Source organism: Tyto alba, unplaced genomic scaffold (genome assembly GCF_018691265.1).
Source record: "Tyto alba isolate M040663 unplaced genomic scaffold, T.alba_DEE_v4.0 Super-Scaffold_27, whole genome shotgun sequence".
Taxonomy (NCBI): Eukaryota; Metazoa; Chordata; class Aves; order Strigiformes; family Tytonidae; genus Tyto; species Tyto alba.
Genome location: NW_024881301.1, coordinates 8,190,008 through 8,213,108, shown reverse-complemented (window position 1 = coordinate 8,213,108; position 23,101 = coordinate 8,190,008). Strand labels below are relative to the sequence as shown.

General features: G+C 48.3%; 1 protein-coding gene across 1 annotated transcript; it reads left to right on the top strand.

Annotated features, from left to right (window-relative positions):
- The first annotated feature begins 133 nt into the window (after positions 1 to 133).
- Positions 134 to 21,753, top strand: GATA6 (GATA binding protein 6). The gene is made up of 7 exons (XM_042798193.1): positions 134 to 196; positions 1,556 to 2,496; positions 6,132 to 6,298; positions 9,603 to 9,728; positions 11,185 to 11,272; positions 11,367 to 11,473; positions 20,032 to 21,753. Exons 2-7 carry the CDS (start codon positions 1,575 to 1,577, stop codon positions 20,197 to 20,199), a joined length of 1,578 nt encoding a protein of 525 aa, XP_042654127.1. The 5' UTR covers positions 134 to 196; positions 1,556 to 1,574; the 3' UTR covers positions 20,200 to 21,753.
- Positions 21,754 to 23,101: the final 1,348 nt, after the last annotated feature.

The window sequence follows — 23,101 nt, the reverse complement described above, 5'->3', positions numbered from 1 at the left end:
GGGCTCGCCGAGCCCAATCAGGGCCGGCTGCCTGCAGTTTTCCGGCAGGGCTGCGAGAGGCGCCTCCTCTCTCCTTTTTATACATGAGCCGCCGGCAGCAGCCGCCGGACTCGCCGCCGCCTCTCGCCCCCGTCGCACCGGATTTACCGCCCGCCGCGGCCCCGCGCCCCGGCCCCATGCCGGGCACCGGCAGCAGGTTTGGCTCCTCGCTTCTCCTTCTTTCTCCACCCCTCCTCCTCCGCCGCGATTCCCCGTTTTCTTCCCCGCTCTTCTGCTCCTGCCTCTCTGCCGCGCCGGGAGGAAAGCGGCGGCTGCGCCTGGCGGGGGGAGCCCGAGGGAGGCTTTGTGGGCAAACATCCGATGCCGGTGCCTGGAGCCCTTATCTGCCGGAGCCTTATCTCCCAGTTATCTCGCAGGAGGGAGAGACGTGTTTGGTGCCTATCTGCGAGGGGGGCTGTGTGTGTGTCCTGTGTGCATGTGCCTACGGTTATCTGGAGAGCCCCGAGGTGGGCTGAGAGCGGAGAGCCTCGCCGCCCGCTTCTCTTGCTGTCACTCCTCTGCGTCCCCTTTCGCTTTCTGCCCCTTCTCCAAGAGGCTGGGCACTGGCGGCTCTCTGTCTGTCTGTCTGCCTGGCTGTCCGGCCTCTCTCATGCTGGCAGCTCCGGTCACGGGGGGGCTGGCAGCGGGATGGATGCCACCCCGCAGAGGTGTGCTCGGGCTCGGGGCAGGCCCCCAGCCAGGGCCGCCGGCTGGCACCGGCCGATGCGGCAGGCACAGCCCCCCCGGCCCCGGCGCACACGTCGGAGCCCGGCCCGTTCGCATCTCCCGGCTCCCGGGTGCCTTTCCCTCCTCCGCCTCCTCCTCCTCCTTTCCGTGACCTTGGGCTGGAAATAAGCAAACAAGCGAGGCGATGCGCGGAAAAGCTAACATCTCTCCCCGGAGAAGTAAACTTAAAGGGATCGCCTTACTAATTGTTTTCTTGGTGGAACCGAGTCAAATGACTCATTCATTGAAATAATCATCATAACAACAACAACGACAGGAGCCAAGGAAGGGGCTTTGGCACAAACCAGGGAAAATGCCCCTCTTCCCCCCTCGCCCCCCTCTCTCCCTCCCGTCCACCTTCCTGCCGGCGTGCTTCGCGTTCAGATCCTCAGCCCGGGGTGCGGAGGGAGAGGGGCGCAGCCGGCTGGGGTCGCGGGGAGCGTGGCCGGAGCGCTCAGCCCTGCCCCCGCGGGAACGCGCTCCGCGGGGCGCTGCGCGGCCGCCGGCTGCCGGCCCGTGTTGACCTGGGCCGCCTGATCCCACCGCCGGGGCGAGGGACAGCAGCGCCGAGGCGACATGACTGATTAAGCGCTCAGAGGGTCCAGATAAGCCCTGATGAATCTCATTAAGGGAGGGAGACGGGCTGTCCTGTTTGCTAACTTCGTTATTATTATTTCTCTCTCTCCCCCCAACCCCTCCCCCCCTCTTTTGTGTCCTCCCTCCCCGCCCTGCCCTGCGGACCCCCCCCCTCCACTCCTCCTCCTCCTCCCCCTTCCCCATCCACACCCAGCGGCTAGAAGGGGACCTGGATGGCCGTGGCTGAAGGCGGCTGGTGCGCGGTGAAGCGGTGCGCTGCGGACGCCGGCGGTTCCTCCTGCCCCTTCGCGACCAGGGAGCCGCGCCCGTCTCCTCCTTCGCCCTCCTCCTCCTCCTCCTCCTCCTCCTCCTGCGGCGGCTCCCCGGGCGAGCGCGGCTCCTCCAAGACTCCGCTGCCGGAGCCCGACGGCAGCCACCGGCCGGCCCCGCCGCCGCCCCCCGCCGCCGAGGGCAGGTCGCTGCTCGCCCCCTACGTGCACTTCGGGGCCCCCCACCCCTCCGGCCTGCCCAGCTGGGAGGACATCCTGTTCTTCGCGGATTTAGACCAAACCAACAAGCTGATCTGGTCCAGCCGCGGCCCCAAGCTGAGCGCCCTCGGCGCCGAGCAGCCCGAGGAGATGTACCAGACCCTGGCCATCTCGGCCGCCCAGGGCCCCACGCCTTACGACGGATCTCCGGGTGGCTTCATGCACTCCACGCCTAGCTCGCCCGTCTACGTGCCCACGACCCGCGTGGGCTCCATGCTGCCCACGCTGCCGTACCTGCAGGGCAGCGGGGCGGCCCAGCCCAGCCACCCGGGCGGCGGCCACGCCGTCTGGTCCCAGCCGGCCGCGGAGAGCCCCTCGTACGGCACCGGCGGCGGGTCCCACCCCTCGGGCCGCTTCCCCTACTCCCCCAGCCCGCCGGTGGCCAACGGGGCCTCCCGGGAGCCCGGCGCCTACAGCAACAGCCTGGGCGCCAGGGACCAGTACAGCCCCCTGGCCCGGCCGCTCAACGGCTCCTACCCGGGGCCCTACACGTCCTACGTGGGGCCGCAGCTCACCCCTGCCTGGCCCACGGCGCCCTTCGAGAATTCCATGCTGCACTGCCTCCAGGGCCGGGCCGCCCCCATCCCCGTCCGGGCACCCAGCGCAGGTAGGAGCCGCCGCACACCGGGGGCGCGGAGGGGGGCCGGGGGGGGCCGGGCAGGGCATGGAGGCCGCCGCATACCGGGGCTGCCCGCTGGAGGGGCCCCGGGGGTGCCGGGGGGCGAGGGGAGGCGGCTGCGGGGCTACCCCGGAGCGGGCTCCGAGGGGGCGGCTCCGGTGCCGGTGGCAGGACGGCGGGCCCGGGCCCGTGGCTAGTGTGGAGCGGGGGTGGCTCTCGTCGTTCGCGTTGGACGTGCTGGGGGGGGGGGGGGGGGGGAAGAAACAACAAATGACCCTCCCCCCAAAAGCGGCGTGATTTGGAGTAGGGCAGTCGGGGTTGCAGACCGGCCATTCCCCAAACGAACGTCCCGGTGTAAGCGCCGCTTTTCAGCTTCCCGTCTCGGTACGTTTCTGCTGCCCCCAAATGCGATAATCTGGCCTCGAAATGGTGACAAATTCACTGTGAATTAACCTTCCTGTAGCGTAGAGGAAAATCGCAGCGGCTCGCTTAACCTTTACTGGATTGTTTCAATTTCGCTGCTTCGTTAAAAGAGAAAAGCAGCAAAGCTAGACCTCGGGTATGAACGAGAAAGCCCGTTTGTAAACCGCCGTTAAAATACGGCACCTCCTGATCGGATTTTACTTTCGCTTCCGAGGTGTCTCGTCCTTGTTTTTTAGTTTAGGAAATTCTCGGTGTCATTAAATTAATTGTAGAAGTGGAGGCTGAGCCGCGATGATTTAGTCAGAGGTAGAAAGATTAACGATTACCGCAGTCTCTTCAGCCTTAGAATATATGTATGTATTTATAAATACAGATGTAGGAAGGTGTGTGTGTGGCTATGTGTGTGTATATATGTATATTTATATACATTCATGTATATTTATGTATTTGTGTATATTTATCTTTTTAAAATATATATATGTATGTATACACACGCTCACTCACACATTTGATCAGCATGTGCTTTAATCATATAATCATAAGCTACCCACCAGGTAGGTATATTTTATACACACTGTGATTTTCTCTTTCAGTGCAGTGTTGCAGAAAATTGCTCGATGGCTTTTCATCTTTCTATAGGGGTGCAGAGGATGCTCCTCCTGCCTCCCGGTAGATTTAGACTTTTTAAGCCTCCCACTTGGTGTTTGCTAGCATGACAGGGGGGAGAAGACTCACTCAGTAGTAGTGGTGGTAGGAGAAGGGCAGAGCAAAGCCGAGAAGCCGTGTCTCAGTGCAATCTGAAAGTTGAGGCGTTTCTAACGCAGTTTTCAAAAGTTACAGTGTAAAACTAGATGATGAAGAGGAAAAATTCGTGGGTGTTTGTTTGTTTTGTTTGTTTGTTTTTGTTTTTGTTTTTGGTTTTTTTTTTTTTGTGTGTGTGTGGTTTTTTGTTTGTTTTGTTGTTGCTTGTTTTTTGTTTTGGTTGGCTTGTTTGTTTCTTTTTTTTTTTCGGGAAAGAGTTGGAGCATCTCTCGGATGGGAGAGGGTCGAGGGAGAAGGGCCCGAGGAGGGAAGGAGCAGGGCGACGGAGAAGGCCGGGGCAGGAGCTCCGGGCCAGCCGAGGGGGGGCACGGCAGCTCGCCCGGCTCCCGGGGGCTCTCGCCCGGCTCCCGGGGGCTCTCGCCCGGCTCCCGGGGGCTCTCGCCCGCTCTGGTGCCGCCGGGGAAGGCGCGGGCAGCCACGGCGCTGTCCCGCCTTCCCCACCTTTCCTTGGACGGTGCCTCCGGCCCCCCGGGCTGGGGAGCGGAGGGGCAGGGGTTGGTGTTTCAGGGAGGGGAAGGGCGGGTGGCGGGGGAGCCCCAGCGCGTTGTAACGCGGGGGCGAAGCAGCCGCCCGCAGCCCCCGGCCCACGCGAGGTTTCTGCTCCTGCAGGACAAAATGCGGCAACGAAGCCGGAGCCACGCGTGTTCCCGCTTCAAATAGTCGCGGCAGCGGTCGGGAGCTGCACATGGTTGCCGCGATATAATTTTATAACGAAATATCGGACAGTTCGATCCAGCTTTCGTAACGTTACTCGTAGAGTTACTGAAACAATATCTGAAATGAAAACTTTATTTTGCTTTCATTTGAGATAAATATATTTCTCACGTTCTAAAGGGGGAAATATTTTTAAATGCCCGAGAAATATTGTCACGGCAGAATTTCTGTCTGCAGGCACGAAGGTAGCGTTATCAAGTAAATAGCTGAGACAAATAACTGTTTAACTTCCAGCGTCCTTGAAGCCTTAAGCATTTTCCTGATTGCAGTCTTCAATGGCGCTTTTAGTGCAAAGATTAATAAATCTTAGCGATGTGCTAAGAGCTATAAGCTGACAACGTAAGTTGAACTGTGCTCTCTGGACTCTGCCGTGTGCCCGTTCCTGTTTAGCTCCTAATAATTTGCAAACGAAGGGAGGAGAGAAATGTGTTTCGGTGGGTGCGGGCCAAAAGGCCGTTCGTTTCTCAGCTCAACGCCCGCCGTGTCGTCGCAGCCCCTCTTCCCAAAGCTGCCTGACATTTACAAGCTCTCTTTCGCTTTACAGCGCAAAGGTGTTAAGCGAAAGGTAAAAGAATAACCCAGTGATGAATTAAGGCAGGTAGCGGAGGGGATGGAGGGAGCAAAAAAATCTCTGAGTCTGAGACAGACTTTCCCAGCCTCGACTCGAAAGCTGCTGCAGAAATCCAGACACCCCCTTTTATTATTTCTGCTCAACGTGTCACGGTATATATAAAATCCTTATTTATTCCCCCCCCCCCCCGAAAAATGAAGAGGTGAGTCAGAACAAGAATATAAGGATTTGCAGGGGTGAAGGCTTTTGCTTTTATAGATGGGTTCTCTTTACTTTTTGCGATGCTTTTAGACCCTTTCCCCCCACCCAGTATTCAGTAGCCATGAGAGCAGGAGGCAGAATACGGCTTATTTTCCCATTTCCTCCGTTTCCTACCAGCCTGCTCGAATTTGACTGAATAGCCGAGGCGAAGCTGTTGCTGCCGGTCACTCCCTTGGCACAGCAGAGTCCCAAACGCTGTCTCTAAATTTGAAGTTTTTACTAGTTACGAGGCATTTGGAATGAGAGCCGGGGTAAAAACTCCTTGCCCAGATTCCACTCGAGGGAATATTGGGCAAAACCCCCTCTCCTTATACCCTGCCCCTGCGGCCCGGCTCCCAGGGCGGCTTTGGAAGCGGGCACCTAATTCCCCTTGTCCCCCTCCAAAAGGCAAGTGCCCCCCTTCTCCTGCCGGTGGGCAGGGGGAGTCGGGCTCCAGCCAGATTTCCGAAGGGCCAAATCCCGACGTGGTTGCAGGGTTGCCGGGGGTCGCTGCTCCGTCTGGCCGGTGCCCCCCAGCCCGTCCCGGGGAGCACCGGCTCCGCTCCGCTTTGTAAAGCAAAGGTTGAGCCGGGGCCGGCAGCGAATACATTAAAAAAAAAAAAAAAAAAAAAGGAAAAAAAGAGAAACAGGATTTTGTAAAAACCCACCGCACGGCCGCGATGGGTGCCGGGGAATTGCTTTTCCGAGGGCTGAACGGCGCCGGGCGCCTGCTCGGCCGGGCCGGTGTCCCGGCGCGGCGGGGCCGGGGCAGCGCTCCGCGGGCCTCCGCGGAGCTCCGCGCCCACCGGCGGCCCTGCCCCACCGCCTCTCCGCTCCGCTCCTGCCCCCCCAGAGCTGCTGGAGGACCTGTCCGAGAGCCGGGAGTGCGTCAACTGCGGTTCCATCCAGACCCCGCTGTGGAGGAGGGACGGCACCGGCAACTACCTGTGCAACGCCTGCGGGCTCTACACCAAAATGAACGGCCTCAGCCGGCCCCTCATCAAGCCCCAGAAGCGAGTGGTGAGTGGGGATGGAGGGAAAGAGGGGGGCAAAAGGAGCTGCGCCCCGACAGACCCCCAGGCAGCGCTAGCCAAGGGGAAAGCGGGGGCAAGGACGCAGTCAGAGTGTGTTAGCCCGGTCATCCCCCCTGCTGCAAAACCAAAGCGGGGCTCCTGGCCAGGTTTGGAGGCCACGGTGAGGGGCAGCAGGCCCGGCAGCCCTCTGGGCACCGCTTCGGGCCCACCTCCGGGCCCTATGCTGGCGAAATTGTCCTCTGCCCCCCCCCCCGTGAGACGTGCACCGGGCAGGGCTGGCCTGGCTTTTTGGACCCTGTCAGTGAGGGGACACTGGCAGCTTGGAAGAAATTTATGCTGCTGCTGTTGGATGTTTCCAACAGAAAAAAAAAAAAAGAAAAAAAAAATCAAGGTTGGAAAGTGTTTGTTCGGAGAGTTAGGAATTTCTCCAGACCTGCTTTGTTTGCTGAGAGCTCGATCCTTGGGAATGTAAGCAAGTTTTGTATATAATTCAAAGAAAACCAATTGTTTAAACAATGATAATAGCCTTTGTTTTGTTTTACTCTTAAGAAATGAGCGGCAATTTTTCTAAAAATATACTCCTAAAACTAGGGGGGGGGGGGAAATAAATAGTACAAACCAGAACCCCTGTTTATAACTCAGACTAGCACTGAATAGGCAAGGAGAAAATTAACAAGCAGGGACTGCATGTTATGTTTAGCAAATCTGGGTGGAGGTCAGCAGAGAGAAAGAATACGCTCTTCAGTAATGGCTGTTGCTGAACAAGCCACAATAAATCACACCCGTATAATCCAAGCTGATGTTTGGACCCTTGTGTATGGAGACAGCGTATCAAACCCATCAGCCTTACAAGCCCCTTTCAATCACGCCAGCTGCTTCGATCCGTGACTGTTTTCCTAGCGTTAAAACACATCCCATTCTTTTATTTTGCAACCGTTTGAATTTAATACCCTAACGGGAGTGGGGGGAAACAAAAAAAAAAAAACCAAACCAAACAAAACCAAGAACCAAATACGGGATGATCAGAGCAGACAGTGAGCACTCATGAGCCAACCCCACCTCTGTGTAAAGACCTTTTTTTAAAAAGTAGAGTTAATTTAACTTTAAGCCAGAGGTTAATTACTGCTGGGTTCCCGTTCTTTCTAGCTGGTCATCCACTAAATTGCATGACACAAAGTGTTATCTCATTGCCAGGGACAAACGCAGCAGACGGGTCAGATCTGCCGCTTGTCTGGCGCAATGCAGATTTCAAGTAGCTGATACCCAGCTCCGGCATTTCTCTGTTTCTTATTTTTTTTTGAAAGAGGGGTGGGGGTGAGGTGTCTAAAACAGAGTCAAACTGCAGCCCGATCTCAGCCTGACACCTCAGTGAAATAACTCTGAAATAGCTCTGCGTAACAATCCCTACCGAGTACCCTGGCCATAACTATAAATCAACCATGACTGTGTGTTCATACAGTTGGAAATATGTAGGTGAGAAGGGAAAATGTTTTGAAAATGCTAAACATGTTTAGATTGCCCCAAAGTTTCTGATAAAATTCCTGCAGCAGAAAAGTCATTTTAGCTTCAAAACATGCCAAAAAAATCCCCTTTTGTTTACATACGGGAATGAGAAAAAACTATTGAAATAGAATATATGAAGTTTTATACCAGACTGCATACAAAAGAAAGAAAGATCTAACAGAGTGAAACGTCTGACAGCATTTCACTTGCAACGGAAAAAAACCCCAAAGCATATGTGTTAAGACCAGCTTTTTTTTACCCGATCCATGTAAAACTCAGAATGAATCAAGGGGTGTGATTTAGTCTCTGTGTGCATGCGTATTTAATAATGGGATCACAAATTCTGTTTTCACAAGACCTGTATTTTTAAGATTAACAAGTATATGTGTGTACTTCAGCCTATATTACACTTGGCTGGGGGATTTTTGCTGTGCAATTAATAATGGATTACTGATTCAAAGTTGCAAAATTAGTATTTAATCTGGAGTTCTTTCTGAGCTGTGGTGTAAAATGACAGTTTACTGCTAAAGAGATTCAGATAAAATTCAAGAAACCGGGTTATTTCTCTGGAATATTCTTCATTCTCAAAACACTTCTATTGGTTTCCCAAGTGGCAGGCAGCTCTGCAGTATCAAAGACGACCGAGTTACATCTAACAACCCAGCAGTAAATGATTCAAGAGAAAGGGCATTGTACCCTTAAGTTAGTAATTTCAGTTATGGGTGCTTTATAGTCAGAATAAGATTAATGCAATCCTCTAAAACTGACTTCTGCATGTAAACTTGTTCAGCTGCCAGACAGAGAGTGAGGCACAGACTTTTTTATACTTTTTTTGACAATGCAATACTTTGAAAAAGACTAGATTTATGATGTAGCTGGAATTCTTTGCTTGTGATGAATGCAAAAGAGACCACTTGTTACAGGGACTTTTATAACCCATTCACCTTCATTTCACATGTTTATGAGGACTGCCTTCACTTATGATATACAGCCTGCAGCCATAAAGCTCCAGGTTATACGGTTATTTCTGATACAAGGTTGCTTCATCTTGGCTCCAAACTCCACGGAAGAGTGTCATAAATGGCTTGTTTGCGGTGGGGACCTTGTTGTCATCCACCAGCTTTTCTGCTAGCCGAGGGGAAGCCCTGCTCTGTAAAACACACTCCCGAGGCACGTTGTTTTTCCCTCAAGTATAAAATGGGTGATGATAAAAAGATCTTTTTTACAAAGATGCCGCTATTGTTACACGTTACCCTTGGGACGCTCGGGAAAGTTCTCCCCAGCCACGGTGCCACCAAGGGCAGGTGATTAAAGTGGCTGATTCTTCCGACGAGTTGGGATTATTGGTGTCAGGTTCAGAGCTGCTTCTTTGCCCACCAGGCAGGGGTGAGGGCGTTGAACTGGCCAGAGGCGTGATGTGTCTTCTCCTCAGCTGGATGGAGCTGCAGTGGAGATATTTCCTAGGTGTCCTGCTGGAGGACAGCCAGTGCCCGGTGGCCTGAACAGAGCTTCCCCAGTGTGAATTTTGCCTCTTCCACGACTGCCCAGAGTTGCAGACTCACAGTACTGTTTCACATCAGCTTTCCAGTCTCTGAAATGAGAATAATCGTGTTTTAATTCTGCGATGTCGCTGATAGATGTTATTGAAAAACAAAACAAAACAAAACAAAACAACCCTCCTACTGTCCCCGCTGCGTGTTAGAAGTACTTTTTATAAACCGTAAAGACATAAATCATTTGCTCCTGCCTGCCTGTTTACGCCTGTGTTTGCCCTCGCTTGCCTCCAGCCCTCGTCCCGGCGGCTGGGCTTGTCCTGTGCCAACTGCCACACCACGACCACCACCCTGTGGCGCAGGAACGCCGAGGGCGAGCCCGTCTGCAACGCCTGCGGCCTCTACATGAAGCTCCACGGGGTAAGCGGCCGCTTCGCCGAGGGAGATTCCCCCCGCCGGCTCTGATGCTCCTCTGGGGAAGGGGTGCTCCTCCCGCTGGCGGGCGCCCGGTGACCTGGGGGGGGTGGCACTGGGCTTCCTCAAGTCGGGGTGACCTTTCTGTGGATATTAATGGTCTCGGCTCACCGTTTGGACCCCGGAGTTAAAAAACGATGAACAAAATGTGTAAAATGACTGAGAAATGCGTGCCATTACAAAACGGTTATACCATTTTAGCAAGTTATTCTTTTGACAAGTCATGTGTTTGCCACTGCAGCTCTCCCGGCAGATTTGTACAAAGAAAGCACCTCTGGGTGAGTGGCACAGGTCTTTTTGCCACCGGGATTTAAACCAGCTCTTCAGCAGAAAAAAAAAAAAACAAAAACCAACCTTATACCTTTAGTAAGACTGTTTTTCATGGTCAGACATAGCTGCACCATCAAAACTCTAAATGTATTTCAAGCCATAACTATGCCAGAAAATCTTTAAATGTCATTTCAGCCTTTGCTAGGTAATAACAGAGGAAGAAAATAGCTCTATCCTGAATGTGATGGAGTATGTTCTAGGTGAGACTTGGAGCCTGTTATGCCCATGTGGATTAAGTTACAGTAAAGCACAAGTGTTTGAAGAATGGGGCATTAGGAGTGATTGGGAGTTGGTCTAGACCTCAGTAAAAAAGTAAATTATATCACAGGTTTAAACATCATAATGATAGTAAGCATATGCCTGAATTGTCTTTTCCAAAACTCATGTTATCACTAAGTTAAAATATATTTCAAACCAATGTTTTCTGTATGATTATTGTTGCGATGACACAGAACACAGGTGATTTTTGAGCATGTTTTCCCTATAAATATAAATTTGGATACTATAAAGCTGTATTACAGGCAGAGCTGCTTATAAGACAAATACTAAATCAATTATGGCCTAAAGCTTCTGACCTAAGACACTTACAGGAGCTGATCTGGTTTGCGTAGCTGGTCCACAGGAAGAGGAGTATTTTTTCCCCTCATATGCATTCTTGCTTTCCAGAGTCAGTCACTGAAGATAATTCCTATCTGACTGGAATAAGGAGTCAGAGATCAGATATACTCTGCCCAATTTAATTTTGTGTGATATATGACCGAATGAGGCTGGTTTTCCCTAAGTGCGTGCTATCTGTGGACTGACTGAGGTGTTACAAAAAATGTTTAGTAAACATCAAGAAAAAAGTTTTTCTGCTTTCTTCATTCAGCTTAAACTCCCCTTCAAACAGTCCATTGCTTTGCCCAAATAAAAGGCAAAAAGATTTTTTGGAATTGGTGTTGTGACACAGGAAAAATTGACTCTCTATACAGGCATTTTCAACATCACCATTTGATCTTGCAGTATATTTTTATATCTGATATTGGGGTACATGTACAGCTCTGTGATTGGTGTGGAAATTTAATTTTTTCAGGTTCCCCGACCCCTTGCTATGAAAAAAGAAGGAATTCAGACCAGGAAGCGAAAACCTAAGAACATAAATAAATCAAAGGCATGCTCTGGTAAATATAAAAAGATAAGACAGCTGAGCTGCAACAGATTTTTTTCCCCTGTCTGGAAAATATTTGTTTTTAATATCAGTTCCTGATCTTTCAGGTAACAGTACTACTGCGGTTCCTATGACTCCAACATCCACGTCTTCTACTAACTCAGATGACTGTAGCAAAACCGCTTCTCCGAACACACAGCCTGCAGCCTCCGGGGTAAGCCAAAAGCTGGTGTCCATATCTGTAAGCAGGCTGATCACTGTGCAATGTTATCACAGCTTTTATCTTATCTAGTAGAACAATAATCTAAACAAACTTTCCAGTTTTGTTAGCTGATACCAGAACAAGATTTTCGGAGGATATTACATATAGCTATAAACAGAACGACAAGTTGAAGTACTTTACAAACCTCTTAATTAAGATCCATATAATTTTTATGATTAAGTTAACTAACCATGGCTTAACCCCAGACATTTTGTTTTGAAATGTTCAGGTTCTTCCATTTCAAAGGTTTTCTTCTGGAGCAAAGACAATGAATCATACCCAACTGATCCTTTCAAGAAACAGTTGTGCATATACCCCTTTTTTTCTTTTTCTGAAATGATCTGATAATAATTTATTCAAGGCACTTCTGCTCTCACCTTTTTCAAAAGCTGTTTAATATACATATGAATTTTTACGCATTATCCCAAATGACTGGTAAACCCCAGCAAAATATTGTCCTGGTGCATGAAGGGAAAGGCTTTTCTTTTAAACTAAGATGTGCACCTAAACCCTGATCCAGACTCATCTGAAAGCAGGCTGGGGTGCTCTGCTGATAGCAGGGCGAAGGGGATCTGCCCTCGCCCCGCAGAGGGCTCTTCAGGGGCCAGATGCTCAGCATCTGGCAGCACCGAGCTCCAGCGGAGCACCAGAGGAGTGCTGATCATCTCCTGCGTTAGTTTTGATCCTTATTTTACATCACGTAATCAAACCACCTCAAACTTCCTTTCTTCACTCGGTTAGCATGTGTGATAACAAATGCTACCGCTAAAGTTGGGAAGCTTAATGTAGATTAATTCCTAACCCCTTGGCTAAACATATCCATATCCACACTTACTCCTCGGGACTTCTGTATCCTTTAATCTGCCACATCATTTCTTTGAAAAGCTTTCCTAATGTGTCTTTCTCTACTCCTTTATTAATAAAAAGAAGACATTGTTTATAATAACTATTTTTCAATATGTCTCGGTGTTCCCACATCCAAATTCCTTTCAATAGTTTAATTCCTGACGTACAAAGTTTCATTGTACAAGAGGAGGAAAAAAAACATTTTTAGCAAACGCGATTGTTCATGGACTGACAGGGCCACCCAGTTTCAGAGGCACTGGGTTTTGGGTTTGGATGCTGCCAGACAAGGATATTACTAAAAGGGCTTTGACATGAGAAAACCCTGTCAGTCCAATAAAATAAACAGATCACATCAAAAAAATAAAAACACCAACCAAAAGTGAGCTGTTACTGGGTTTCAGGCTCCCCCCAGTGAACTACTAGGCACTGTTTTAGGCTCTCCCCTAATATTTGCAAAGGAAAAAACTGCAACCAAATTTTCCTTAAATTTTTCTTAAATTGCCTTAAGCAGGACTACCTACCTGAGGAATGTAATGAGATTTATATAAAGGACTGCATTAGAAGCACAGTCCCAGCTGCGGCCAGGGCAGTGGTGTAGGCTGTAGGCAGCGTAGCCGTGTGCTGCTCGGGCAGGGAGAGGCCATATAGATGAGATCCCATTTCCCCTGTGCCGTTGCTTTCTTGGTTGGCTAAAGTCTGCCTTCATTTCTGTAGCCCTTTTCCCTAGGACAGTATATAAAACCTGATATTAATAACTTGTATGTTATAATTTTAATAGTACCCTTTGTAATATAATTTTGGCAGGTGGAGTTGTGTGGGTACCGGAGGAGAGCGGGGTGGGGACACAGTGCACGAGCCAGAAAACTAGTTGAGAGCAACTAAGGGCAACTCCCAGGGACCCTCGGGCTGCTCTTAATTACACGAAGGCAGGTATTCCCCAGTGCCAGGACTTCAGTTCTCTGGTTTTTCCATAGTAGATCAGGCTGGGAGAGGACAGCTGCGTGAGGGCCAGGGACATCTGTTCGCCTGTGTCCAGCAAGCAGCACAGTAAGATCTGCACAGCCTTTTTCCCCACCCACTGTGGTTCAATCAGATGTACCCTGCATATGCAAAGCACTTGCAAATTACCTCTCGTGAAAAATTTCAATAAAAGCAAATGATGGAGAGAGGCTGTGAAATGCGCTGAAGCAGGGAGGTTGCAGCAGCAACCAAACATGGGCATCCCCTTGACTCTCCCCCACCTTACATGAAGGGCTAGTGATCTCCCACGCCTGCATTCCAGCCCCAGATGTACATAAATGAGGATGGGATTTGCAGGGGAACTGTTGGTGGGGCATGTCGTGGGTATGGCCACATCCTTCCCATGGGCTCCTGGCTTTGCCCAAGCATCAGCAGTTCAATGGGATGGGGATGGGGGAGGATGGAGGCTGAAAGTAGAAAGTGGTGGCTGTTGAGACTGGCTGCTGTTGCCCCAGACATCATTTGGGAACATGATCACTAGCTGTGAAGGAAATGAAACAATTTCTTATGGGCCTAAATCCCATGGGAGGGGCTGAGCACTCGTATAGGCCATTGAAGTTGTCGGGAGTGAAGAGATGTCAGCACTTTAGAGCAAGGTAGCTTGTGATCTGATCACATGCTGAAGCAAAGATACTCTACTAGACTTCTATTTTCCGTAATTATTTTTTTTTCCCCATTTGAGTTGACCCATCAATAGCCCAAGGATTTGTATTTATTCTTAAAACTGGTAATGGCTTTGCATAAGGAGAATAAGCTTCACTGGGCCATGTCAGGAGGGGAAAAAACCCCAGATGGATGAATCCAGGCTCTGTAATGTTTGGTCACTTTAACAAGCCTGACGACCTGGGCTGAGTTACCTGAATAGCTTCTCCTGCCTTTGCTTTCTTTGCTTTAACAAGAATGGTGTCGATTCTTGCCAGCGGCGCTGGTGACGTTGCCGAAACACGGGCACCTGCTGGAGGAGTGAACCTGGCTCATTCCCCACGTGTTATACAACTGGCATGGCAACTTGTTTTTGTTTTGCTCTGTTTTTACTTCTCCAGCCTTTATTCTGTGAAGAGGGAAAAAATGCCAAATTGACATTAGGCAGAGAAATCTGGTGACGTTTTAGAAACTGTTGTGTGAAATTCACAGTAATGTTGTTGCTAAATGAAACAGAAAATTAATTCCTCTACTGGTACAAAAGCGATTTATTATGCCTTTTATGGGAGGCTGCCAAAAGAGTTTCCAGTTATGTAGAAATCTAATGGAAATGAAATTCAGCAGAATTCATTTGTGTCAGTAATATTCACTTTTTGCCCTATCTTTCTTTATCTCTTTTAAAGTAAAATAGAGAGGGGAGGGCAGAGAAAGAGAAGGGCAGCAATTACTCTTGGAAATGTCTTTGAGACTATCCATTTCATGAAGGGAATCTTGTATGATGCCAATTTTGAGACAAATTAACAAGAACCTTAAATGTTGATTTTAGATTCTAGCTGAAGTTTAAACATTTGAAAGATGTGATTAATGAATTGCTGTGGGTGCAAAGTTGATTTCAAACATCTCAAAATATAGAAATGTTTGGATCGGAGATATTTCGTTGTCCCATTGTAAAGCGGCTATTTGCCAAATTCACATCTGGTTCTAGGATTTAGGCCTATTTCTGTTTTCCTAAGCAGTATAAGTGCTGGGTGTCCTGTGTTACTAATATGGAAAAGGTCCAGCTGCATGATATATGAAGTTGCCTTATGTCCCCATAAAAAGAAGATCTGAGGGTTTCAGACAGCCTGAATCTGCATCTATACCTGCTCTCCCTTTGATGCTGCTGAAACCATACAGAGGAAAGCTATGCAGAATAAGTTGCTAAATGAAGGGCATGGGCTGTAGCGCACACCCGTCCATTTCCATGCAGGGGCTCCAACTACTGTGATTACCAGAAGGACTTTATTCCCTTATTAGGATAAAAGGCAGTATGAAAACTGCTGTAAAATCTGCTTTTTATGGCAGGACATGGAGGCTCATTGAGCCAGGGCTGATGTCAGTAAAGGCTCAGCAGCACCAGGGGAGCTCTTCTTTCGGAAGACTCTACTGCGCCCTTTGCCTCCAGTCTGGAGCTTTCTCAGAAGGACTGTAACCACACACCATAGAACATCTTAGGACAGTTGCCTTGCAGGTAAAACTCTTACTTCCCTTGGAGGTTTACTTTGAGAAGTGGTTCAGGACTGACTCTTCAGTGTTGAGAGTGGAAAGTGAGAGAGCTGATTGAAATGGCCTCAGCAGGTGGTGAGTTATCAGGAAAATGCAGTTCCAACTGTCCCCAAAATCCCTGACAACCTGGGCTGAATTATCTGTACAGCTTCTCCTGCATTTGCTTTCTTCTGTTTTCAGAAGAGGGTTTGTGAGATGGTTAGAGGTGGTGTTCTTCGCTCCTTTTTAGGCAGCAGGTTGGTAGGACGTTCTTGCAGGTATGGGGGGAACCATCCTCCATACAGTATCTCCCAGAGTCTGGATGAACCAGAGACTCGACTTCTTAAAAAAAATCTCCTAACCACTTGGATATCAGAAATTTGAATGTCTGAGGGTCCTTCAGGATATCTGATGATAAGATTTCAGTTGGTATAGAATAATTTTGTAGCTGTCAGGACAGAGTTTCCATGAGAAAGGCTCACCAGCATGGTTGGCAGGACTTTCACTTGGAAAATGGGAACACTGTGCCTCAGTTCTGGTATGAGTAAATATTTATCTAAACCAGGTGGAAAAGATCAACAGGAGTCATGAGGAACATGGCAACCTAAAATACCGAATAGTCTAGTAGCCAGGGCATTATGATGGGAGATCTGATACTCCAGTTTAAACCTTCTCTTGGTCTCCTAACTCTTCCGCATTAGTCCTCACTCCGGGACAAAATAGGATGCTGCTTTCTTCTCTTCACTTAGTTTCATACATTCAGCCATCCATTTTCTTTGCTCCGTGTACATGTATCTGAAAGAGAGCATTTCATTTTGTATTGATCAGAATCAAGAAATCCAGATTTTTTGTTTCAGTAGGGAAAAACAAGGAAAAAGTATATTTTGTTCTACCCAAAACTTCTATACGCATACAGACACATACATTTTGCTTGGTTTTGTTTTATTGCCAAAGCAATAAAGCCAATTACTCATACAGCCTTCGACAGCAGTGGGGTCGTCAGCTTTCCCAAGCCACACTGGATGTTGCCTCCCATAGGAAATAAATGAGGTATTAACCACTGATTTATGTTGCTATAATACAAAGGAAAGATTAGAAGATACGTAAACTTACACATTTGCAATATAAACAAAAGGATCAATGGGACTAGCAAGACATTGAAACTTTGCGTACTAAGAGGGTCACTAAATCAGAAAAAAAAGCTGTGGTTTTGCAGTGCCAAGACTTGCTCTTCAGAAACCAAAGAGAGACAGTATTGGGAGAAAGTGCTCTTGGTGGGGATGGCAGTTATTGCAGCGAGGCTGAGGCTGGAAAATTAAGAATTTGACCACAGTTCGCCACAACACATTACATGCAAAATAAGTTTTTTGCAAGTGTGTTTCAGCTGATTATGGTTATCATTTAAGCGTAGCAAAACTAAACTAGGTTAACTGAAAAGGAAGAGAGTGTCAACTGAGACTCAGCTTACTACAGACTTGGTGTAATGTCCAAAATTCATGGAGCATGTTGAACCTGTGAAGTGGGTAGAGCAAAGGTCTATCTGATAGAGCAAAGGTCTAGATCAAGGCCCTCTGCCAACCCTTCCAGCTGTTAGCACAACTCCTTGCCCAGAGCTTTTGGCTATTGGCTGCAGAGGAGTGGGGGAAGGATGGGGTGGGGGTGTCCCTCCCCTCTCCCTGCTCTCTGTGGTGGGCAGATGGTGCAGGAAGGAGTGGGTAGAAGAAAGCAGGAGTCCTTCAGCCAGAGATGCTGGTGCTGTGCCCCAAGTGCTGGCTGGCACAGACTGAGCAGCCTGGTTTTGATCTGGGCCAGCTTTAGTAGGGGTAAATTTGGCTCCAAGGTGGTGATGGCAAGTTTTGGTATGGTGTAGGTGTCTAAGGGCCTCCGTGGCTCTGGCTGAGGTCTCCCTGTGAACGTGGTAGGCAGGTCCTCTATAGAAAGGCCACCTCTGATCCAGACAATCTGCCCAGGGACTGCCCCAGGAACAGCTCCTGCTGATTTGGGTAAAAAAACCCTTTGTAGATATAAACACAACCTTCCTTTGTTTGTTTGGGAGGCGGGATCTTCTCAGTAGGCTTCATTTATTTTTTCCTCAGTAAGCTGACCTTCAGTTGATTATCTACTCTATTATCAGATTTCATCAATAAAAATAAATCCATTACCTTTTTATTGATAGAGCCAGCCGTTGTGAATTAGAAGAGCTTGTTGACTTCGGCAGCATTGTTCAGCTTATTTATTCCAGCTGACAAATGACTTGTAATAACTAATCGTAACTTCTATCTTTCGTCCCTTAAAGCTGGAGAAGTAAGAGCAGAGGTAGACAGGCTCAGGAGCAGAGCCGTGATTCAGCCGCATCCTTTTCATGAGCTAAAGTTTGTTTTCCATGCCTCACTTTGGGAGCTGCCCGAGCTGCCTGGATTTGTCATGCCATTACCGGGGTGGGGTTTCCAGGCCCGGCAGTCCTGCCCAGGTCCTGCCCGCCCTGGCTCAATGGGGCCGGGATCCCGCCTTGGTCGGACAGGGATGGGCAGTCTTCAAACAGGACGTGCCTCTGCATCCTCCCTTCTGGGGTGCCCGAGGGAGGGGTAGCTGATAACCCCACATGGAAACTGTGGGTCCCTGCGCCCCACCTTTGTAGGGCTGAATCAGGAAAAGGGTGAATTACACTTTCCAAGCCCGGAAAAAACAGGTAGTGATAAGATATTTGCCTACCGGAACAACAGCAGCAAATATGGGCAAACGGCAACCTTTCAAAGCAGCTCCTGGTAATTTTAGCCCAGGTTGAGCAAACACTGCTCAACTCTAATTTAAATCCTTCTTTCACTGTGGGGAGATTCAGGCTGTTAAAAATGAAGTCTTTTGTGCTAGCAGGACTCTATTTGATGTATTAGTAATAAAAAAACCTTTTTGTAAAACTAAGCTGATGCAAGACCAAAACAGGACCCAAAGATTAGTTTGAAGCCTGCCTCACTGAAATGTCTGTGCATAGTCACAGGGAAAGAAGGTACAGAGATTTGTTGTTACTGTTTGGTAATTGTGTATTTGAGGGAGTGATAAAACACAGTTCTTAGGTTTAGAGCTATTTTGGCTGGTTTTTGGGGTCAAGCAGTTGTTCACTGCATTTCTGGGTAGCGATTGACAGAGTGGGATCCTGGTCAGTGACTGGGTGGAAGAATAGCGGCAATCAGCCATTTTAATAAAAGCTAAAGAAAATGTCAGAGTTTGAGTTATTTCAGACAAAAGTGACTGCTGGCAAAGAGCATCTCTTTCAGAAGGTGAGGTTTTCCCTCGGTTAAGCATGGCAACAAGAACCTTGCACAGCACCATTTTACCATTTGGAAATTACCTTTGAATAAATGAAGCCTTGCTTTTCTATGTCAGGACTGCTAGCTTGGCATAACTCCAGGAGAGCCAAGAGCTCTACTCTTGTAAAATGATTAAAGATGTATAATTTTCACTTAAACAGCAGGCAGGAAGCTTTTGCAGTCACAGTTTAGGATAGTATTTTTTTTTCTTTTTAAGAAAAGTCTGAAGACTATCCATTAACAAGTAAATTAAGGTTTTAAAGTTGACATATCCAAGAGTTAATTTTGCATGAAGTCAGCTCTTAAATATTTCCTTTATCAGGTGAAAACGTTGCCCCTTCTCTGTCTGGCACTGCGAATTTTTCCTCTTTGGCGGATCTGCTCAGCCTCATGGAAAAAATGATTGTTTCTTTGTCTTTGTAACTCTTCGTTTCTCTATTAAAATAAATGGACTGGTTCCAGTGTAGTTCAGAGATTCATCTTCATGCCTCCCAGGGCTCCTCTGCATGTTATCTTGTGCATGTAAATGGTGGAAGAAAAAGACTTCTTCTTCAAAGGCATAGTGTTTCTCCACTTGAGATGAAAAGCGTGTGGCCAGTTTTACAGGGATGAAATGGTTGTCGCTAGCATTTTGAAGGCTGAGGAATGATTTTAGGTGTTTCAAGGTCTGAGGGATCCAAAGAAGGCTGATTTCCAGGAGGTGCTTGACTTCTGCTGCTGGAGAATTGGGATGTATCAGGCTTCTCCCACTGGGGAAGCAAAACTATAGGTGCCAGCACTCCTGGATGGCATTTTTGTTGTTGGCATCTGTGTCCCTTCAGCAGGGGGCAGCGGGACACACACACATGTTACCTTCATCATGGTCTGATTTCCAGGTTTTTCTGCACATCACACGCTTTCTTTCCCACCTTGCTGTGAAGATAACCATGTGCAGATCTCCAAATGCAGATATCACTCCCATCAGCAGGGCTTAATGAGCGGGCTGACCCTGAGACATTTTTTCAGTTTCAGGATTTTGAGGCACAGGGGCAAGCAGAGGGAAAACCCTGGCCTTCCACAGAAATCCTGGGATAGCGGCTGTATTGTGAGCCCGCCACGCTCCCACTCACACCCCGGTGCGTGCAAAGCTCACCTGCTCAATTAAATCTCTCTTTGTTCTTCCCCCCTCTCCAGACGAGCTCGTCGGTGATGTCTGGCCCGGGAGAGAGCACCAGTCCCGAAAGCAGCAACCTTAAGTATTCAGGTCAAGATGGGCTGTACACAGGAGTCAGCCTGACCTCCACGGCCGAAGTGACGGCATCCGTGAGACAGGATCCCTGGTGTGCCCTGGCTCTGGCGTGACCCAGCGCGAGGGAGGCTGGATCCTGGCGCTGCGTGGCAGCCCCCAGACGTCTGCGCACAGTTTCTTCTGCGAGCGGTCGCGGCGGCAGCGAGAGTGCTGGCATAGACCATTCCTCTGAAATTGTTTTCGTGCCTTGGCGGCAGAGGTGTTATTCAACCTCTGAAAGAGGCTCTGCCGAAGCATCCAGTTCCTCATCTATGCAAGAAAAATATAGGGAAAGCAAATGCCTACCGGGGGATAGCTAATGCAGCCTTACACTCTCAAAACGAAACCAAAACCAAACCAAAACAAAAGGAAAACATAAAAAAAAAAAAAAAGAAAAAAAGGAAAAAGGAGAAAAAAAAAGAAGAAATAAACCTAGGCCTATTAATAGATTCCAGAAATACATCCTCGACCTACCCAGCAGCGCTGCCTTTCTGATTGTATAGTTGTTTTCATTCTCTCATTGCCTTCTCCTCCAAGAATTTGGCGGAAGTCGTCGGTGTCGGAGAGGGAGTACCAAAAGCTTTAATTACTAGAGATAGTGTGATACTTTTTAACAAGCATCAGAAGTGCATATGGCTTGAGTAAGCCCAGACGTCTCACACTGAACATTTGATGTCTTTGCCCTGAAGGTTCTCTCCTCTGCCTCCCTCCATCTTCAGTGTGCCTTGCTCTGCTATTCAGAGCCCAGCTATGCCCCTGGAAGAAATCACGATGTTTGGTACAAGTCTCACAAGGTCCAGCTTGTGAAGGAGATTTTGGGGTTGGTTTTTTTTTTTTTGGTTTAAAATATTTACTCACTTTGCAAGACTGCAATATAACTTTTTAAAGTACACTGTGACTGAGGTTTATGAAAGTTCATATTTTCTGGCTGAACTGTATAGAGTCAGTCGAAATTTGTAAACAGGGTAGCAATCAGATATTTTTCTTCCATATATACAATAATTTTTTTAAAGAAGTGCAATTTGCGTTGCAGCAATCAGTGTTAAATCATTTGCATAAGATTTAACAACAGTTTTTATACGAATGAATGAATGTAAACATTTTAACTTAATGGTACGTAAATAATTTAAAATAAAAACTTAACTAGGCATCCTTAGGCTTTTTAGCACAACAAAAACCCCATCCACTTTCTGTATTTCCAGTTATTAAAGCAAGAGTTTCAAAGAACAAGCCTTCTCTCAGGAAAATTGCCCTAGCTGTTTGCTTGGAAGTGTTGTACAAAAATGCAAATGAATCCCCGTTTTTTTTTTTTTGCCATTGAATAAGTATGTGCTGGAAAGAAACAAATCGCAATGAAACTTTACTACCTAACTGATACATATGTAAATACTCCATAAGATATTTAGGCATCTTGAAAATGTAGGATGCGATCTGTATAGTGTGACTGATGCATAGTTAGGTTGGTTTCCATTGGTTTTTAAGTGGGATGTCATTTGGAAAGTTGTTTCATCAGAGCTTTACAAATAAAAGGGTATCATTTTGGGATTTATTTTTTTTTCCTGTACACTGTGCCTTCTCCTTTGTCTCCAACGCAATTGTTAAGCTGCATTAAAAGCTATGGAAATGTACCTGATATGGCCCGTGTGTCTGATGGCTGCAAGGAATGTCTCCAGCTGAAGTGCCTGCTCTGGCTAGCTAAGTCTGCATCGCATGTGGCTTCTCTGCAGCTCCTCTCACTCTGTCTTCTGATGATATGTAAAACTAGAGTCTCCAGTTACCAACACAAGCCCCTCGCAGGCACATGAGAGGTTTTTCTGATGAAAGTCTGGGGAACTGAACCCATGCCTTGTGAGGACTGTCGTGGTTTTGCTTGGCCTTCACACCATAGCTAAATGGACTCACCCAGGTCCCCTGTGTATGCAAATTGTCTGTCACCCACTGCAGACATAACTGCATAAGGCCAACTGGGTGGCAGAGCCATCGTGTGCCTGCTGGCATCCTCTGGTAGCCGAAGGTAAAGGGCAGCAAAAACTGAAGGTGCTGCTGCTGAAAAGAGAAGACGGTAAATTTTAGGTACTGAATGGAGTGGAAAACCTTTCGCTGGCTCTGAGGATGGGTCCTCTGCATTGCTTGGCTGATTAGTGCAAGATTTACTGCTGGGTGTGATTTCCAGCTACATCGGCAGTACTGTCGAACTGGGAAGCTGGGGTGCCCAACCTCCATACCCAATGACCCGTGGAGTGGCTGCAATGTGTCTCCTCGCATCTCTGAGCCAAACCTTCATTTGGGGTGAACTGGGATAGCTTCTTGGCCTCCAGTGAAGCCATGCTGATTTGTACCAGCTGAGAATCTGTCCCTTGGTTTTCCAACTCTGACAGCTGAGGCCACCTCCTTATGCTGAGGGTGTTGTGAGGACCGCAGGGTGAATGCTGAAGCACAGCCCTTGGAGGGGAACATCTTCTATCAAAAAGGGGTCAGGCCAAGCCTCGTCTGGGGTTTGGGCTGCTCTGGCCAGCCAGGAGTGGGGACCCTTCACCCTTCCTGGTGGGGCTATCACGCCAGGCTTGGTGCTGGGCCACCTCATGTCCTCGCTCCCTGGGAGTTAACGTGGCTGGGTACCCCAGCTTTGTTAGCCTTGGGGTCATGTGGGCTTGGATCTTGTGATCTACAAAAATAAATGCTTATCTAAGTGCAAAGTGAGCCATGCAGAGAAACACTGGGTTTAAAAAACAAAAGGTGTGGAGAAGAGGGTGAATATCTTTCCTTTTGAAGCATTTATTGGTTAAAATGCCATTTTCTGTGGTTTTCCAGTGTTGATGCTAAAATGGATAAAAAAGCTGTCGCTAACTGCTGTTGAAGGGTGTTCAGCCTTCAGAAAAAGGTCAGCATCCTTTTTCTTCCTGTTTTCTCACAGGGGTGAAGTTTGGTGTTCCACTTCTGAAAATCCTGATACAAAACTCATTGCTGGGTATGCCA

What these genes read in the sequence shown, in the direction of transcription:
- GATA6 (XM_042798193.1), top strand. Translation starts at nt 1,575, where the DNA reads ATGGCCGTGGCTGAAGGCGGCTGGTGCGCGGTGAAGCGGTGCGCTGCG. An exon ending in TCAAGCCCCAGAAGCGAGTG is followed by an intron (nt 6,299 to 9,602) that starts GTGAGTGGGGAT and finishes GCTTGCCTCCAG; the next exon opens with CCCTCGTCCCGGCGGCTGGG. An exon ending in TAAATCAAAGGCATGCTCTG is followed by an intron (nt 11,273 to 11,366) that starts GTAAATATAAAA and finishes CTGATCTTTCAG; the next exon opens with GTAACAGTACTACTGCGGTT.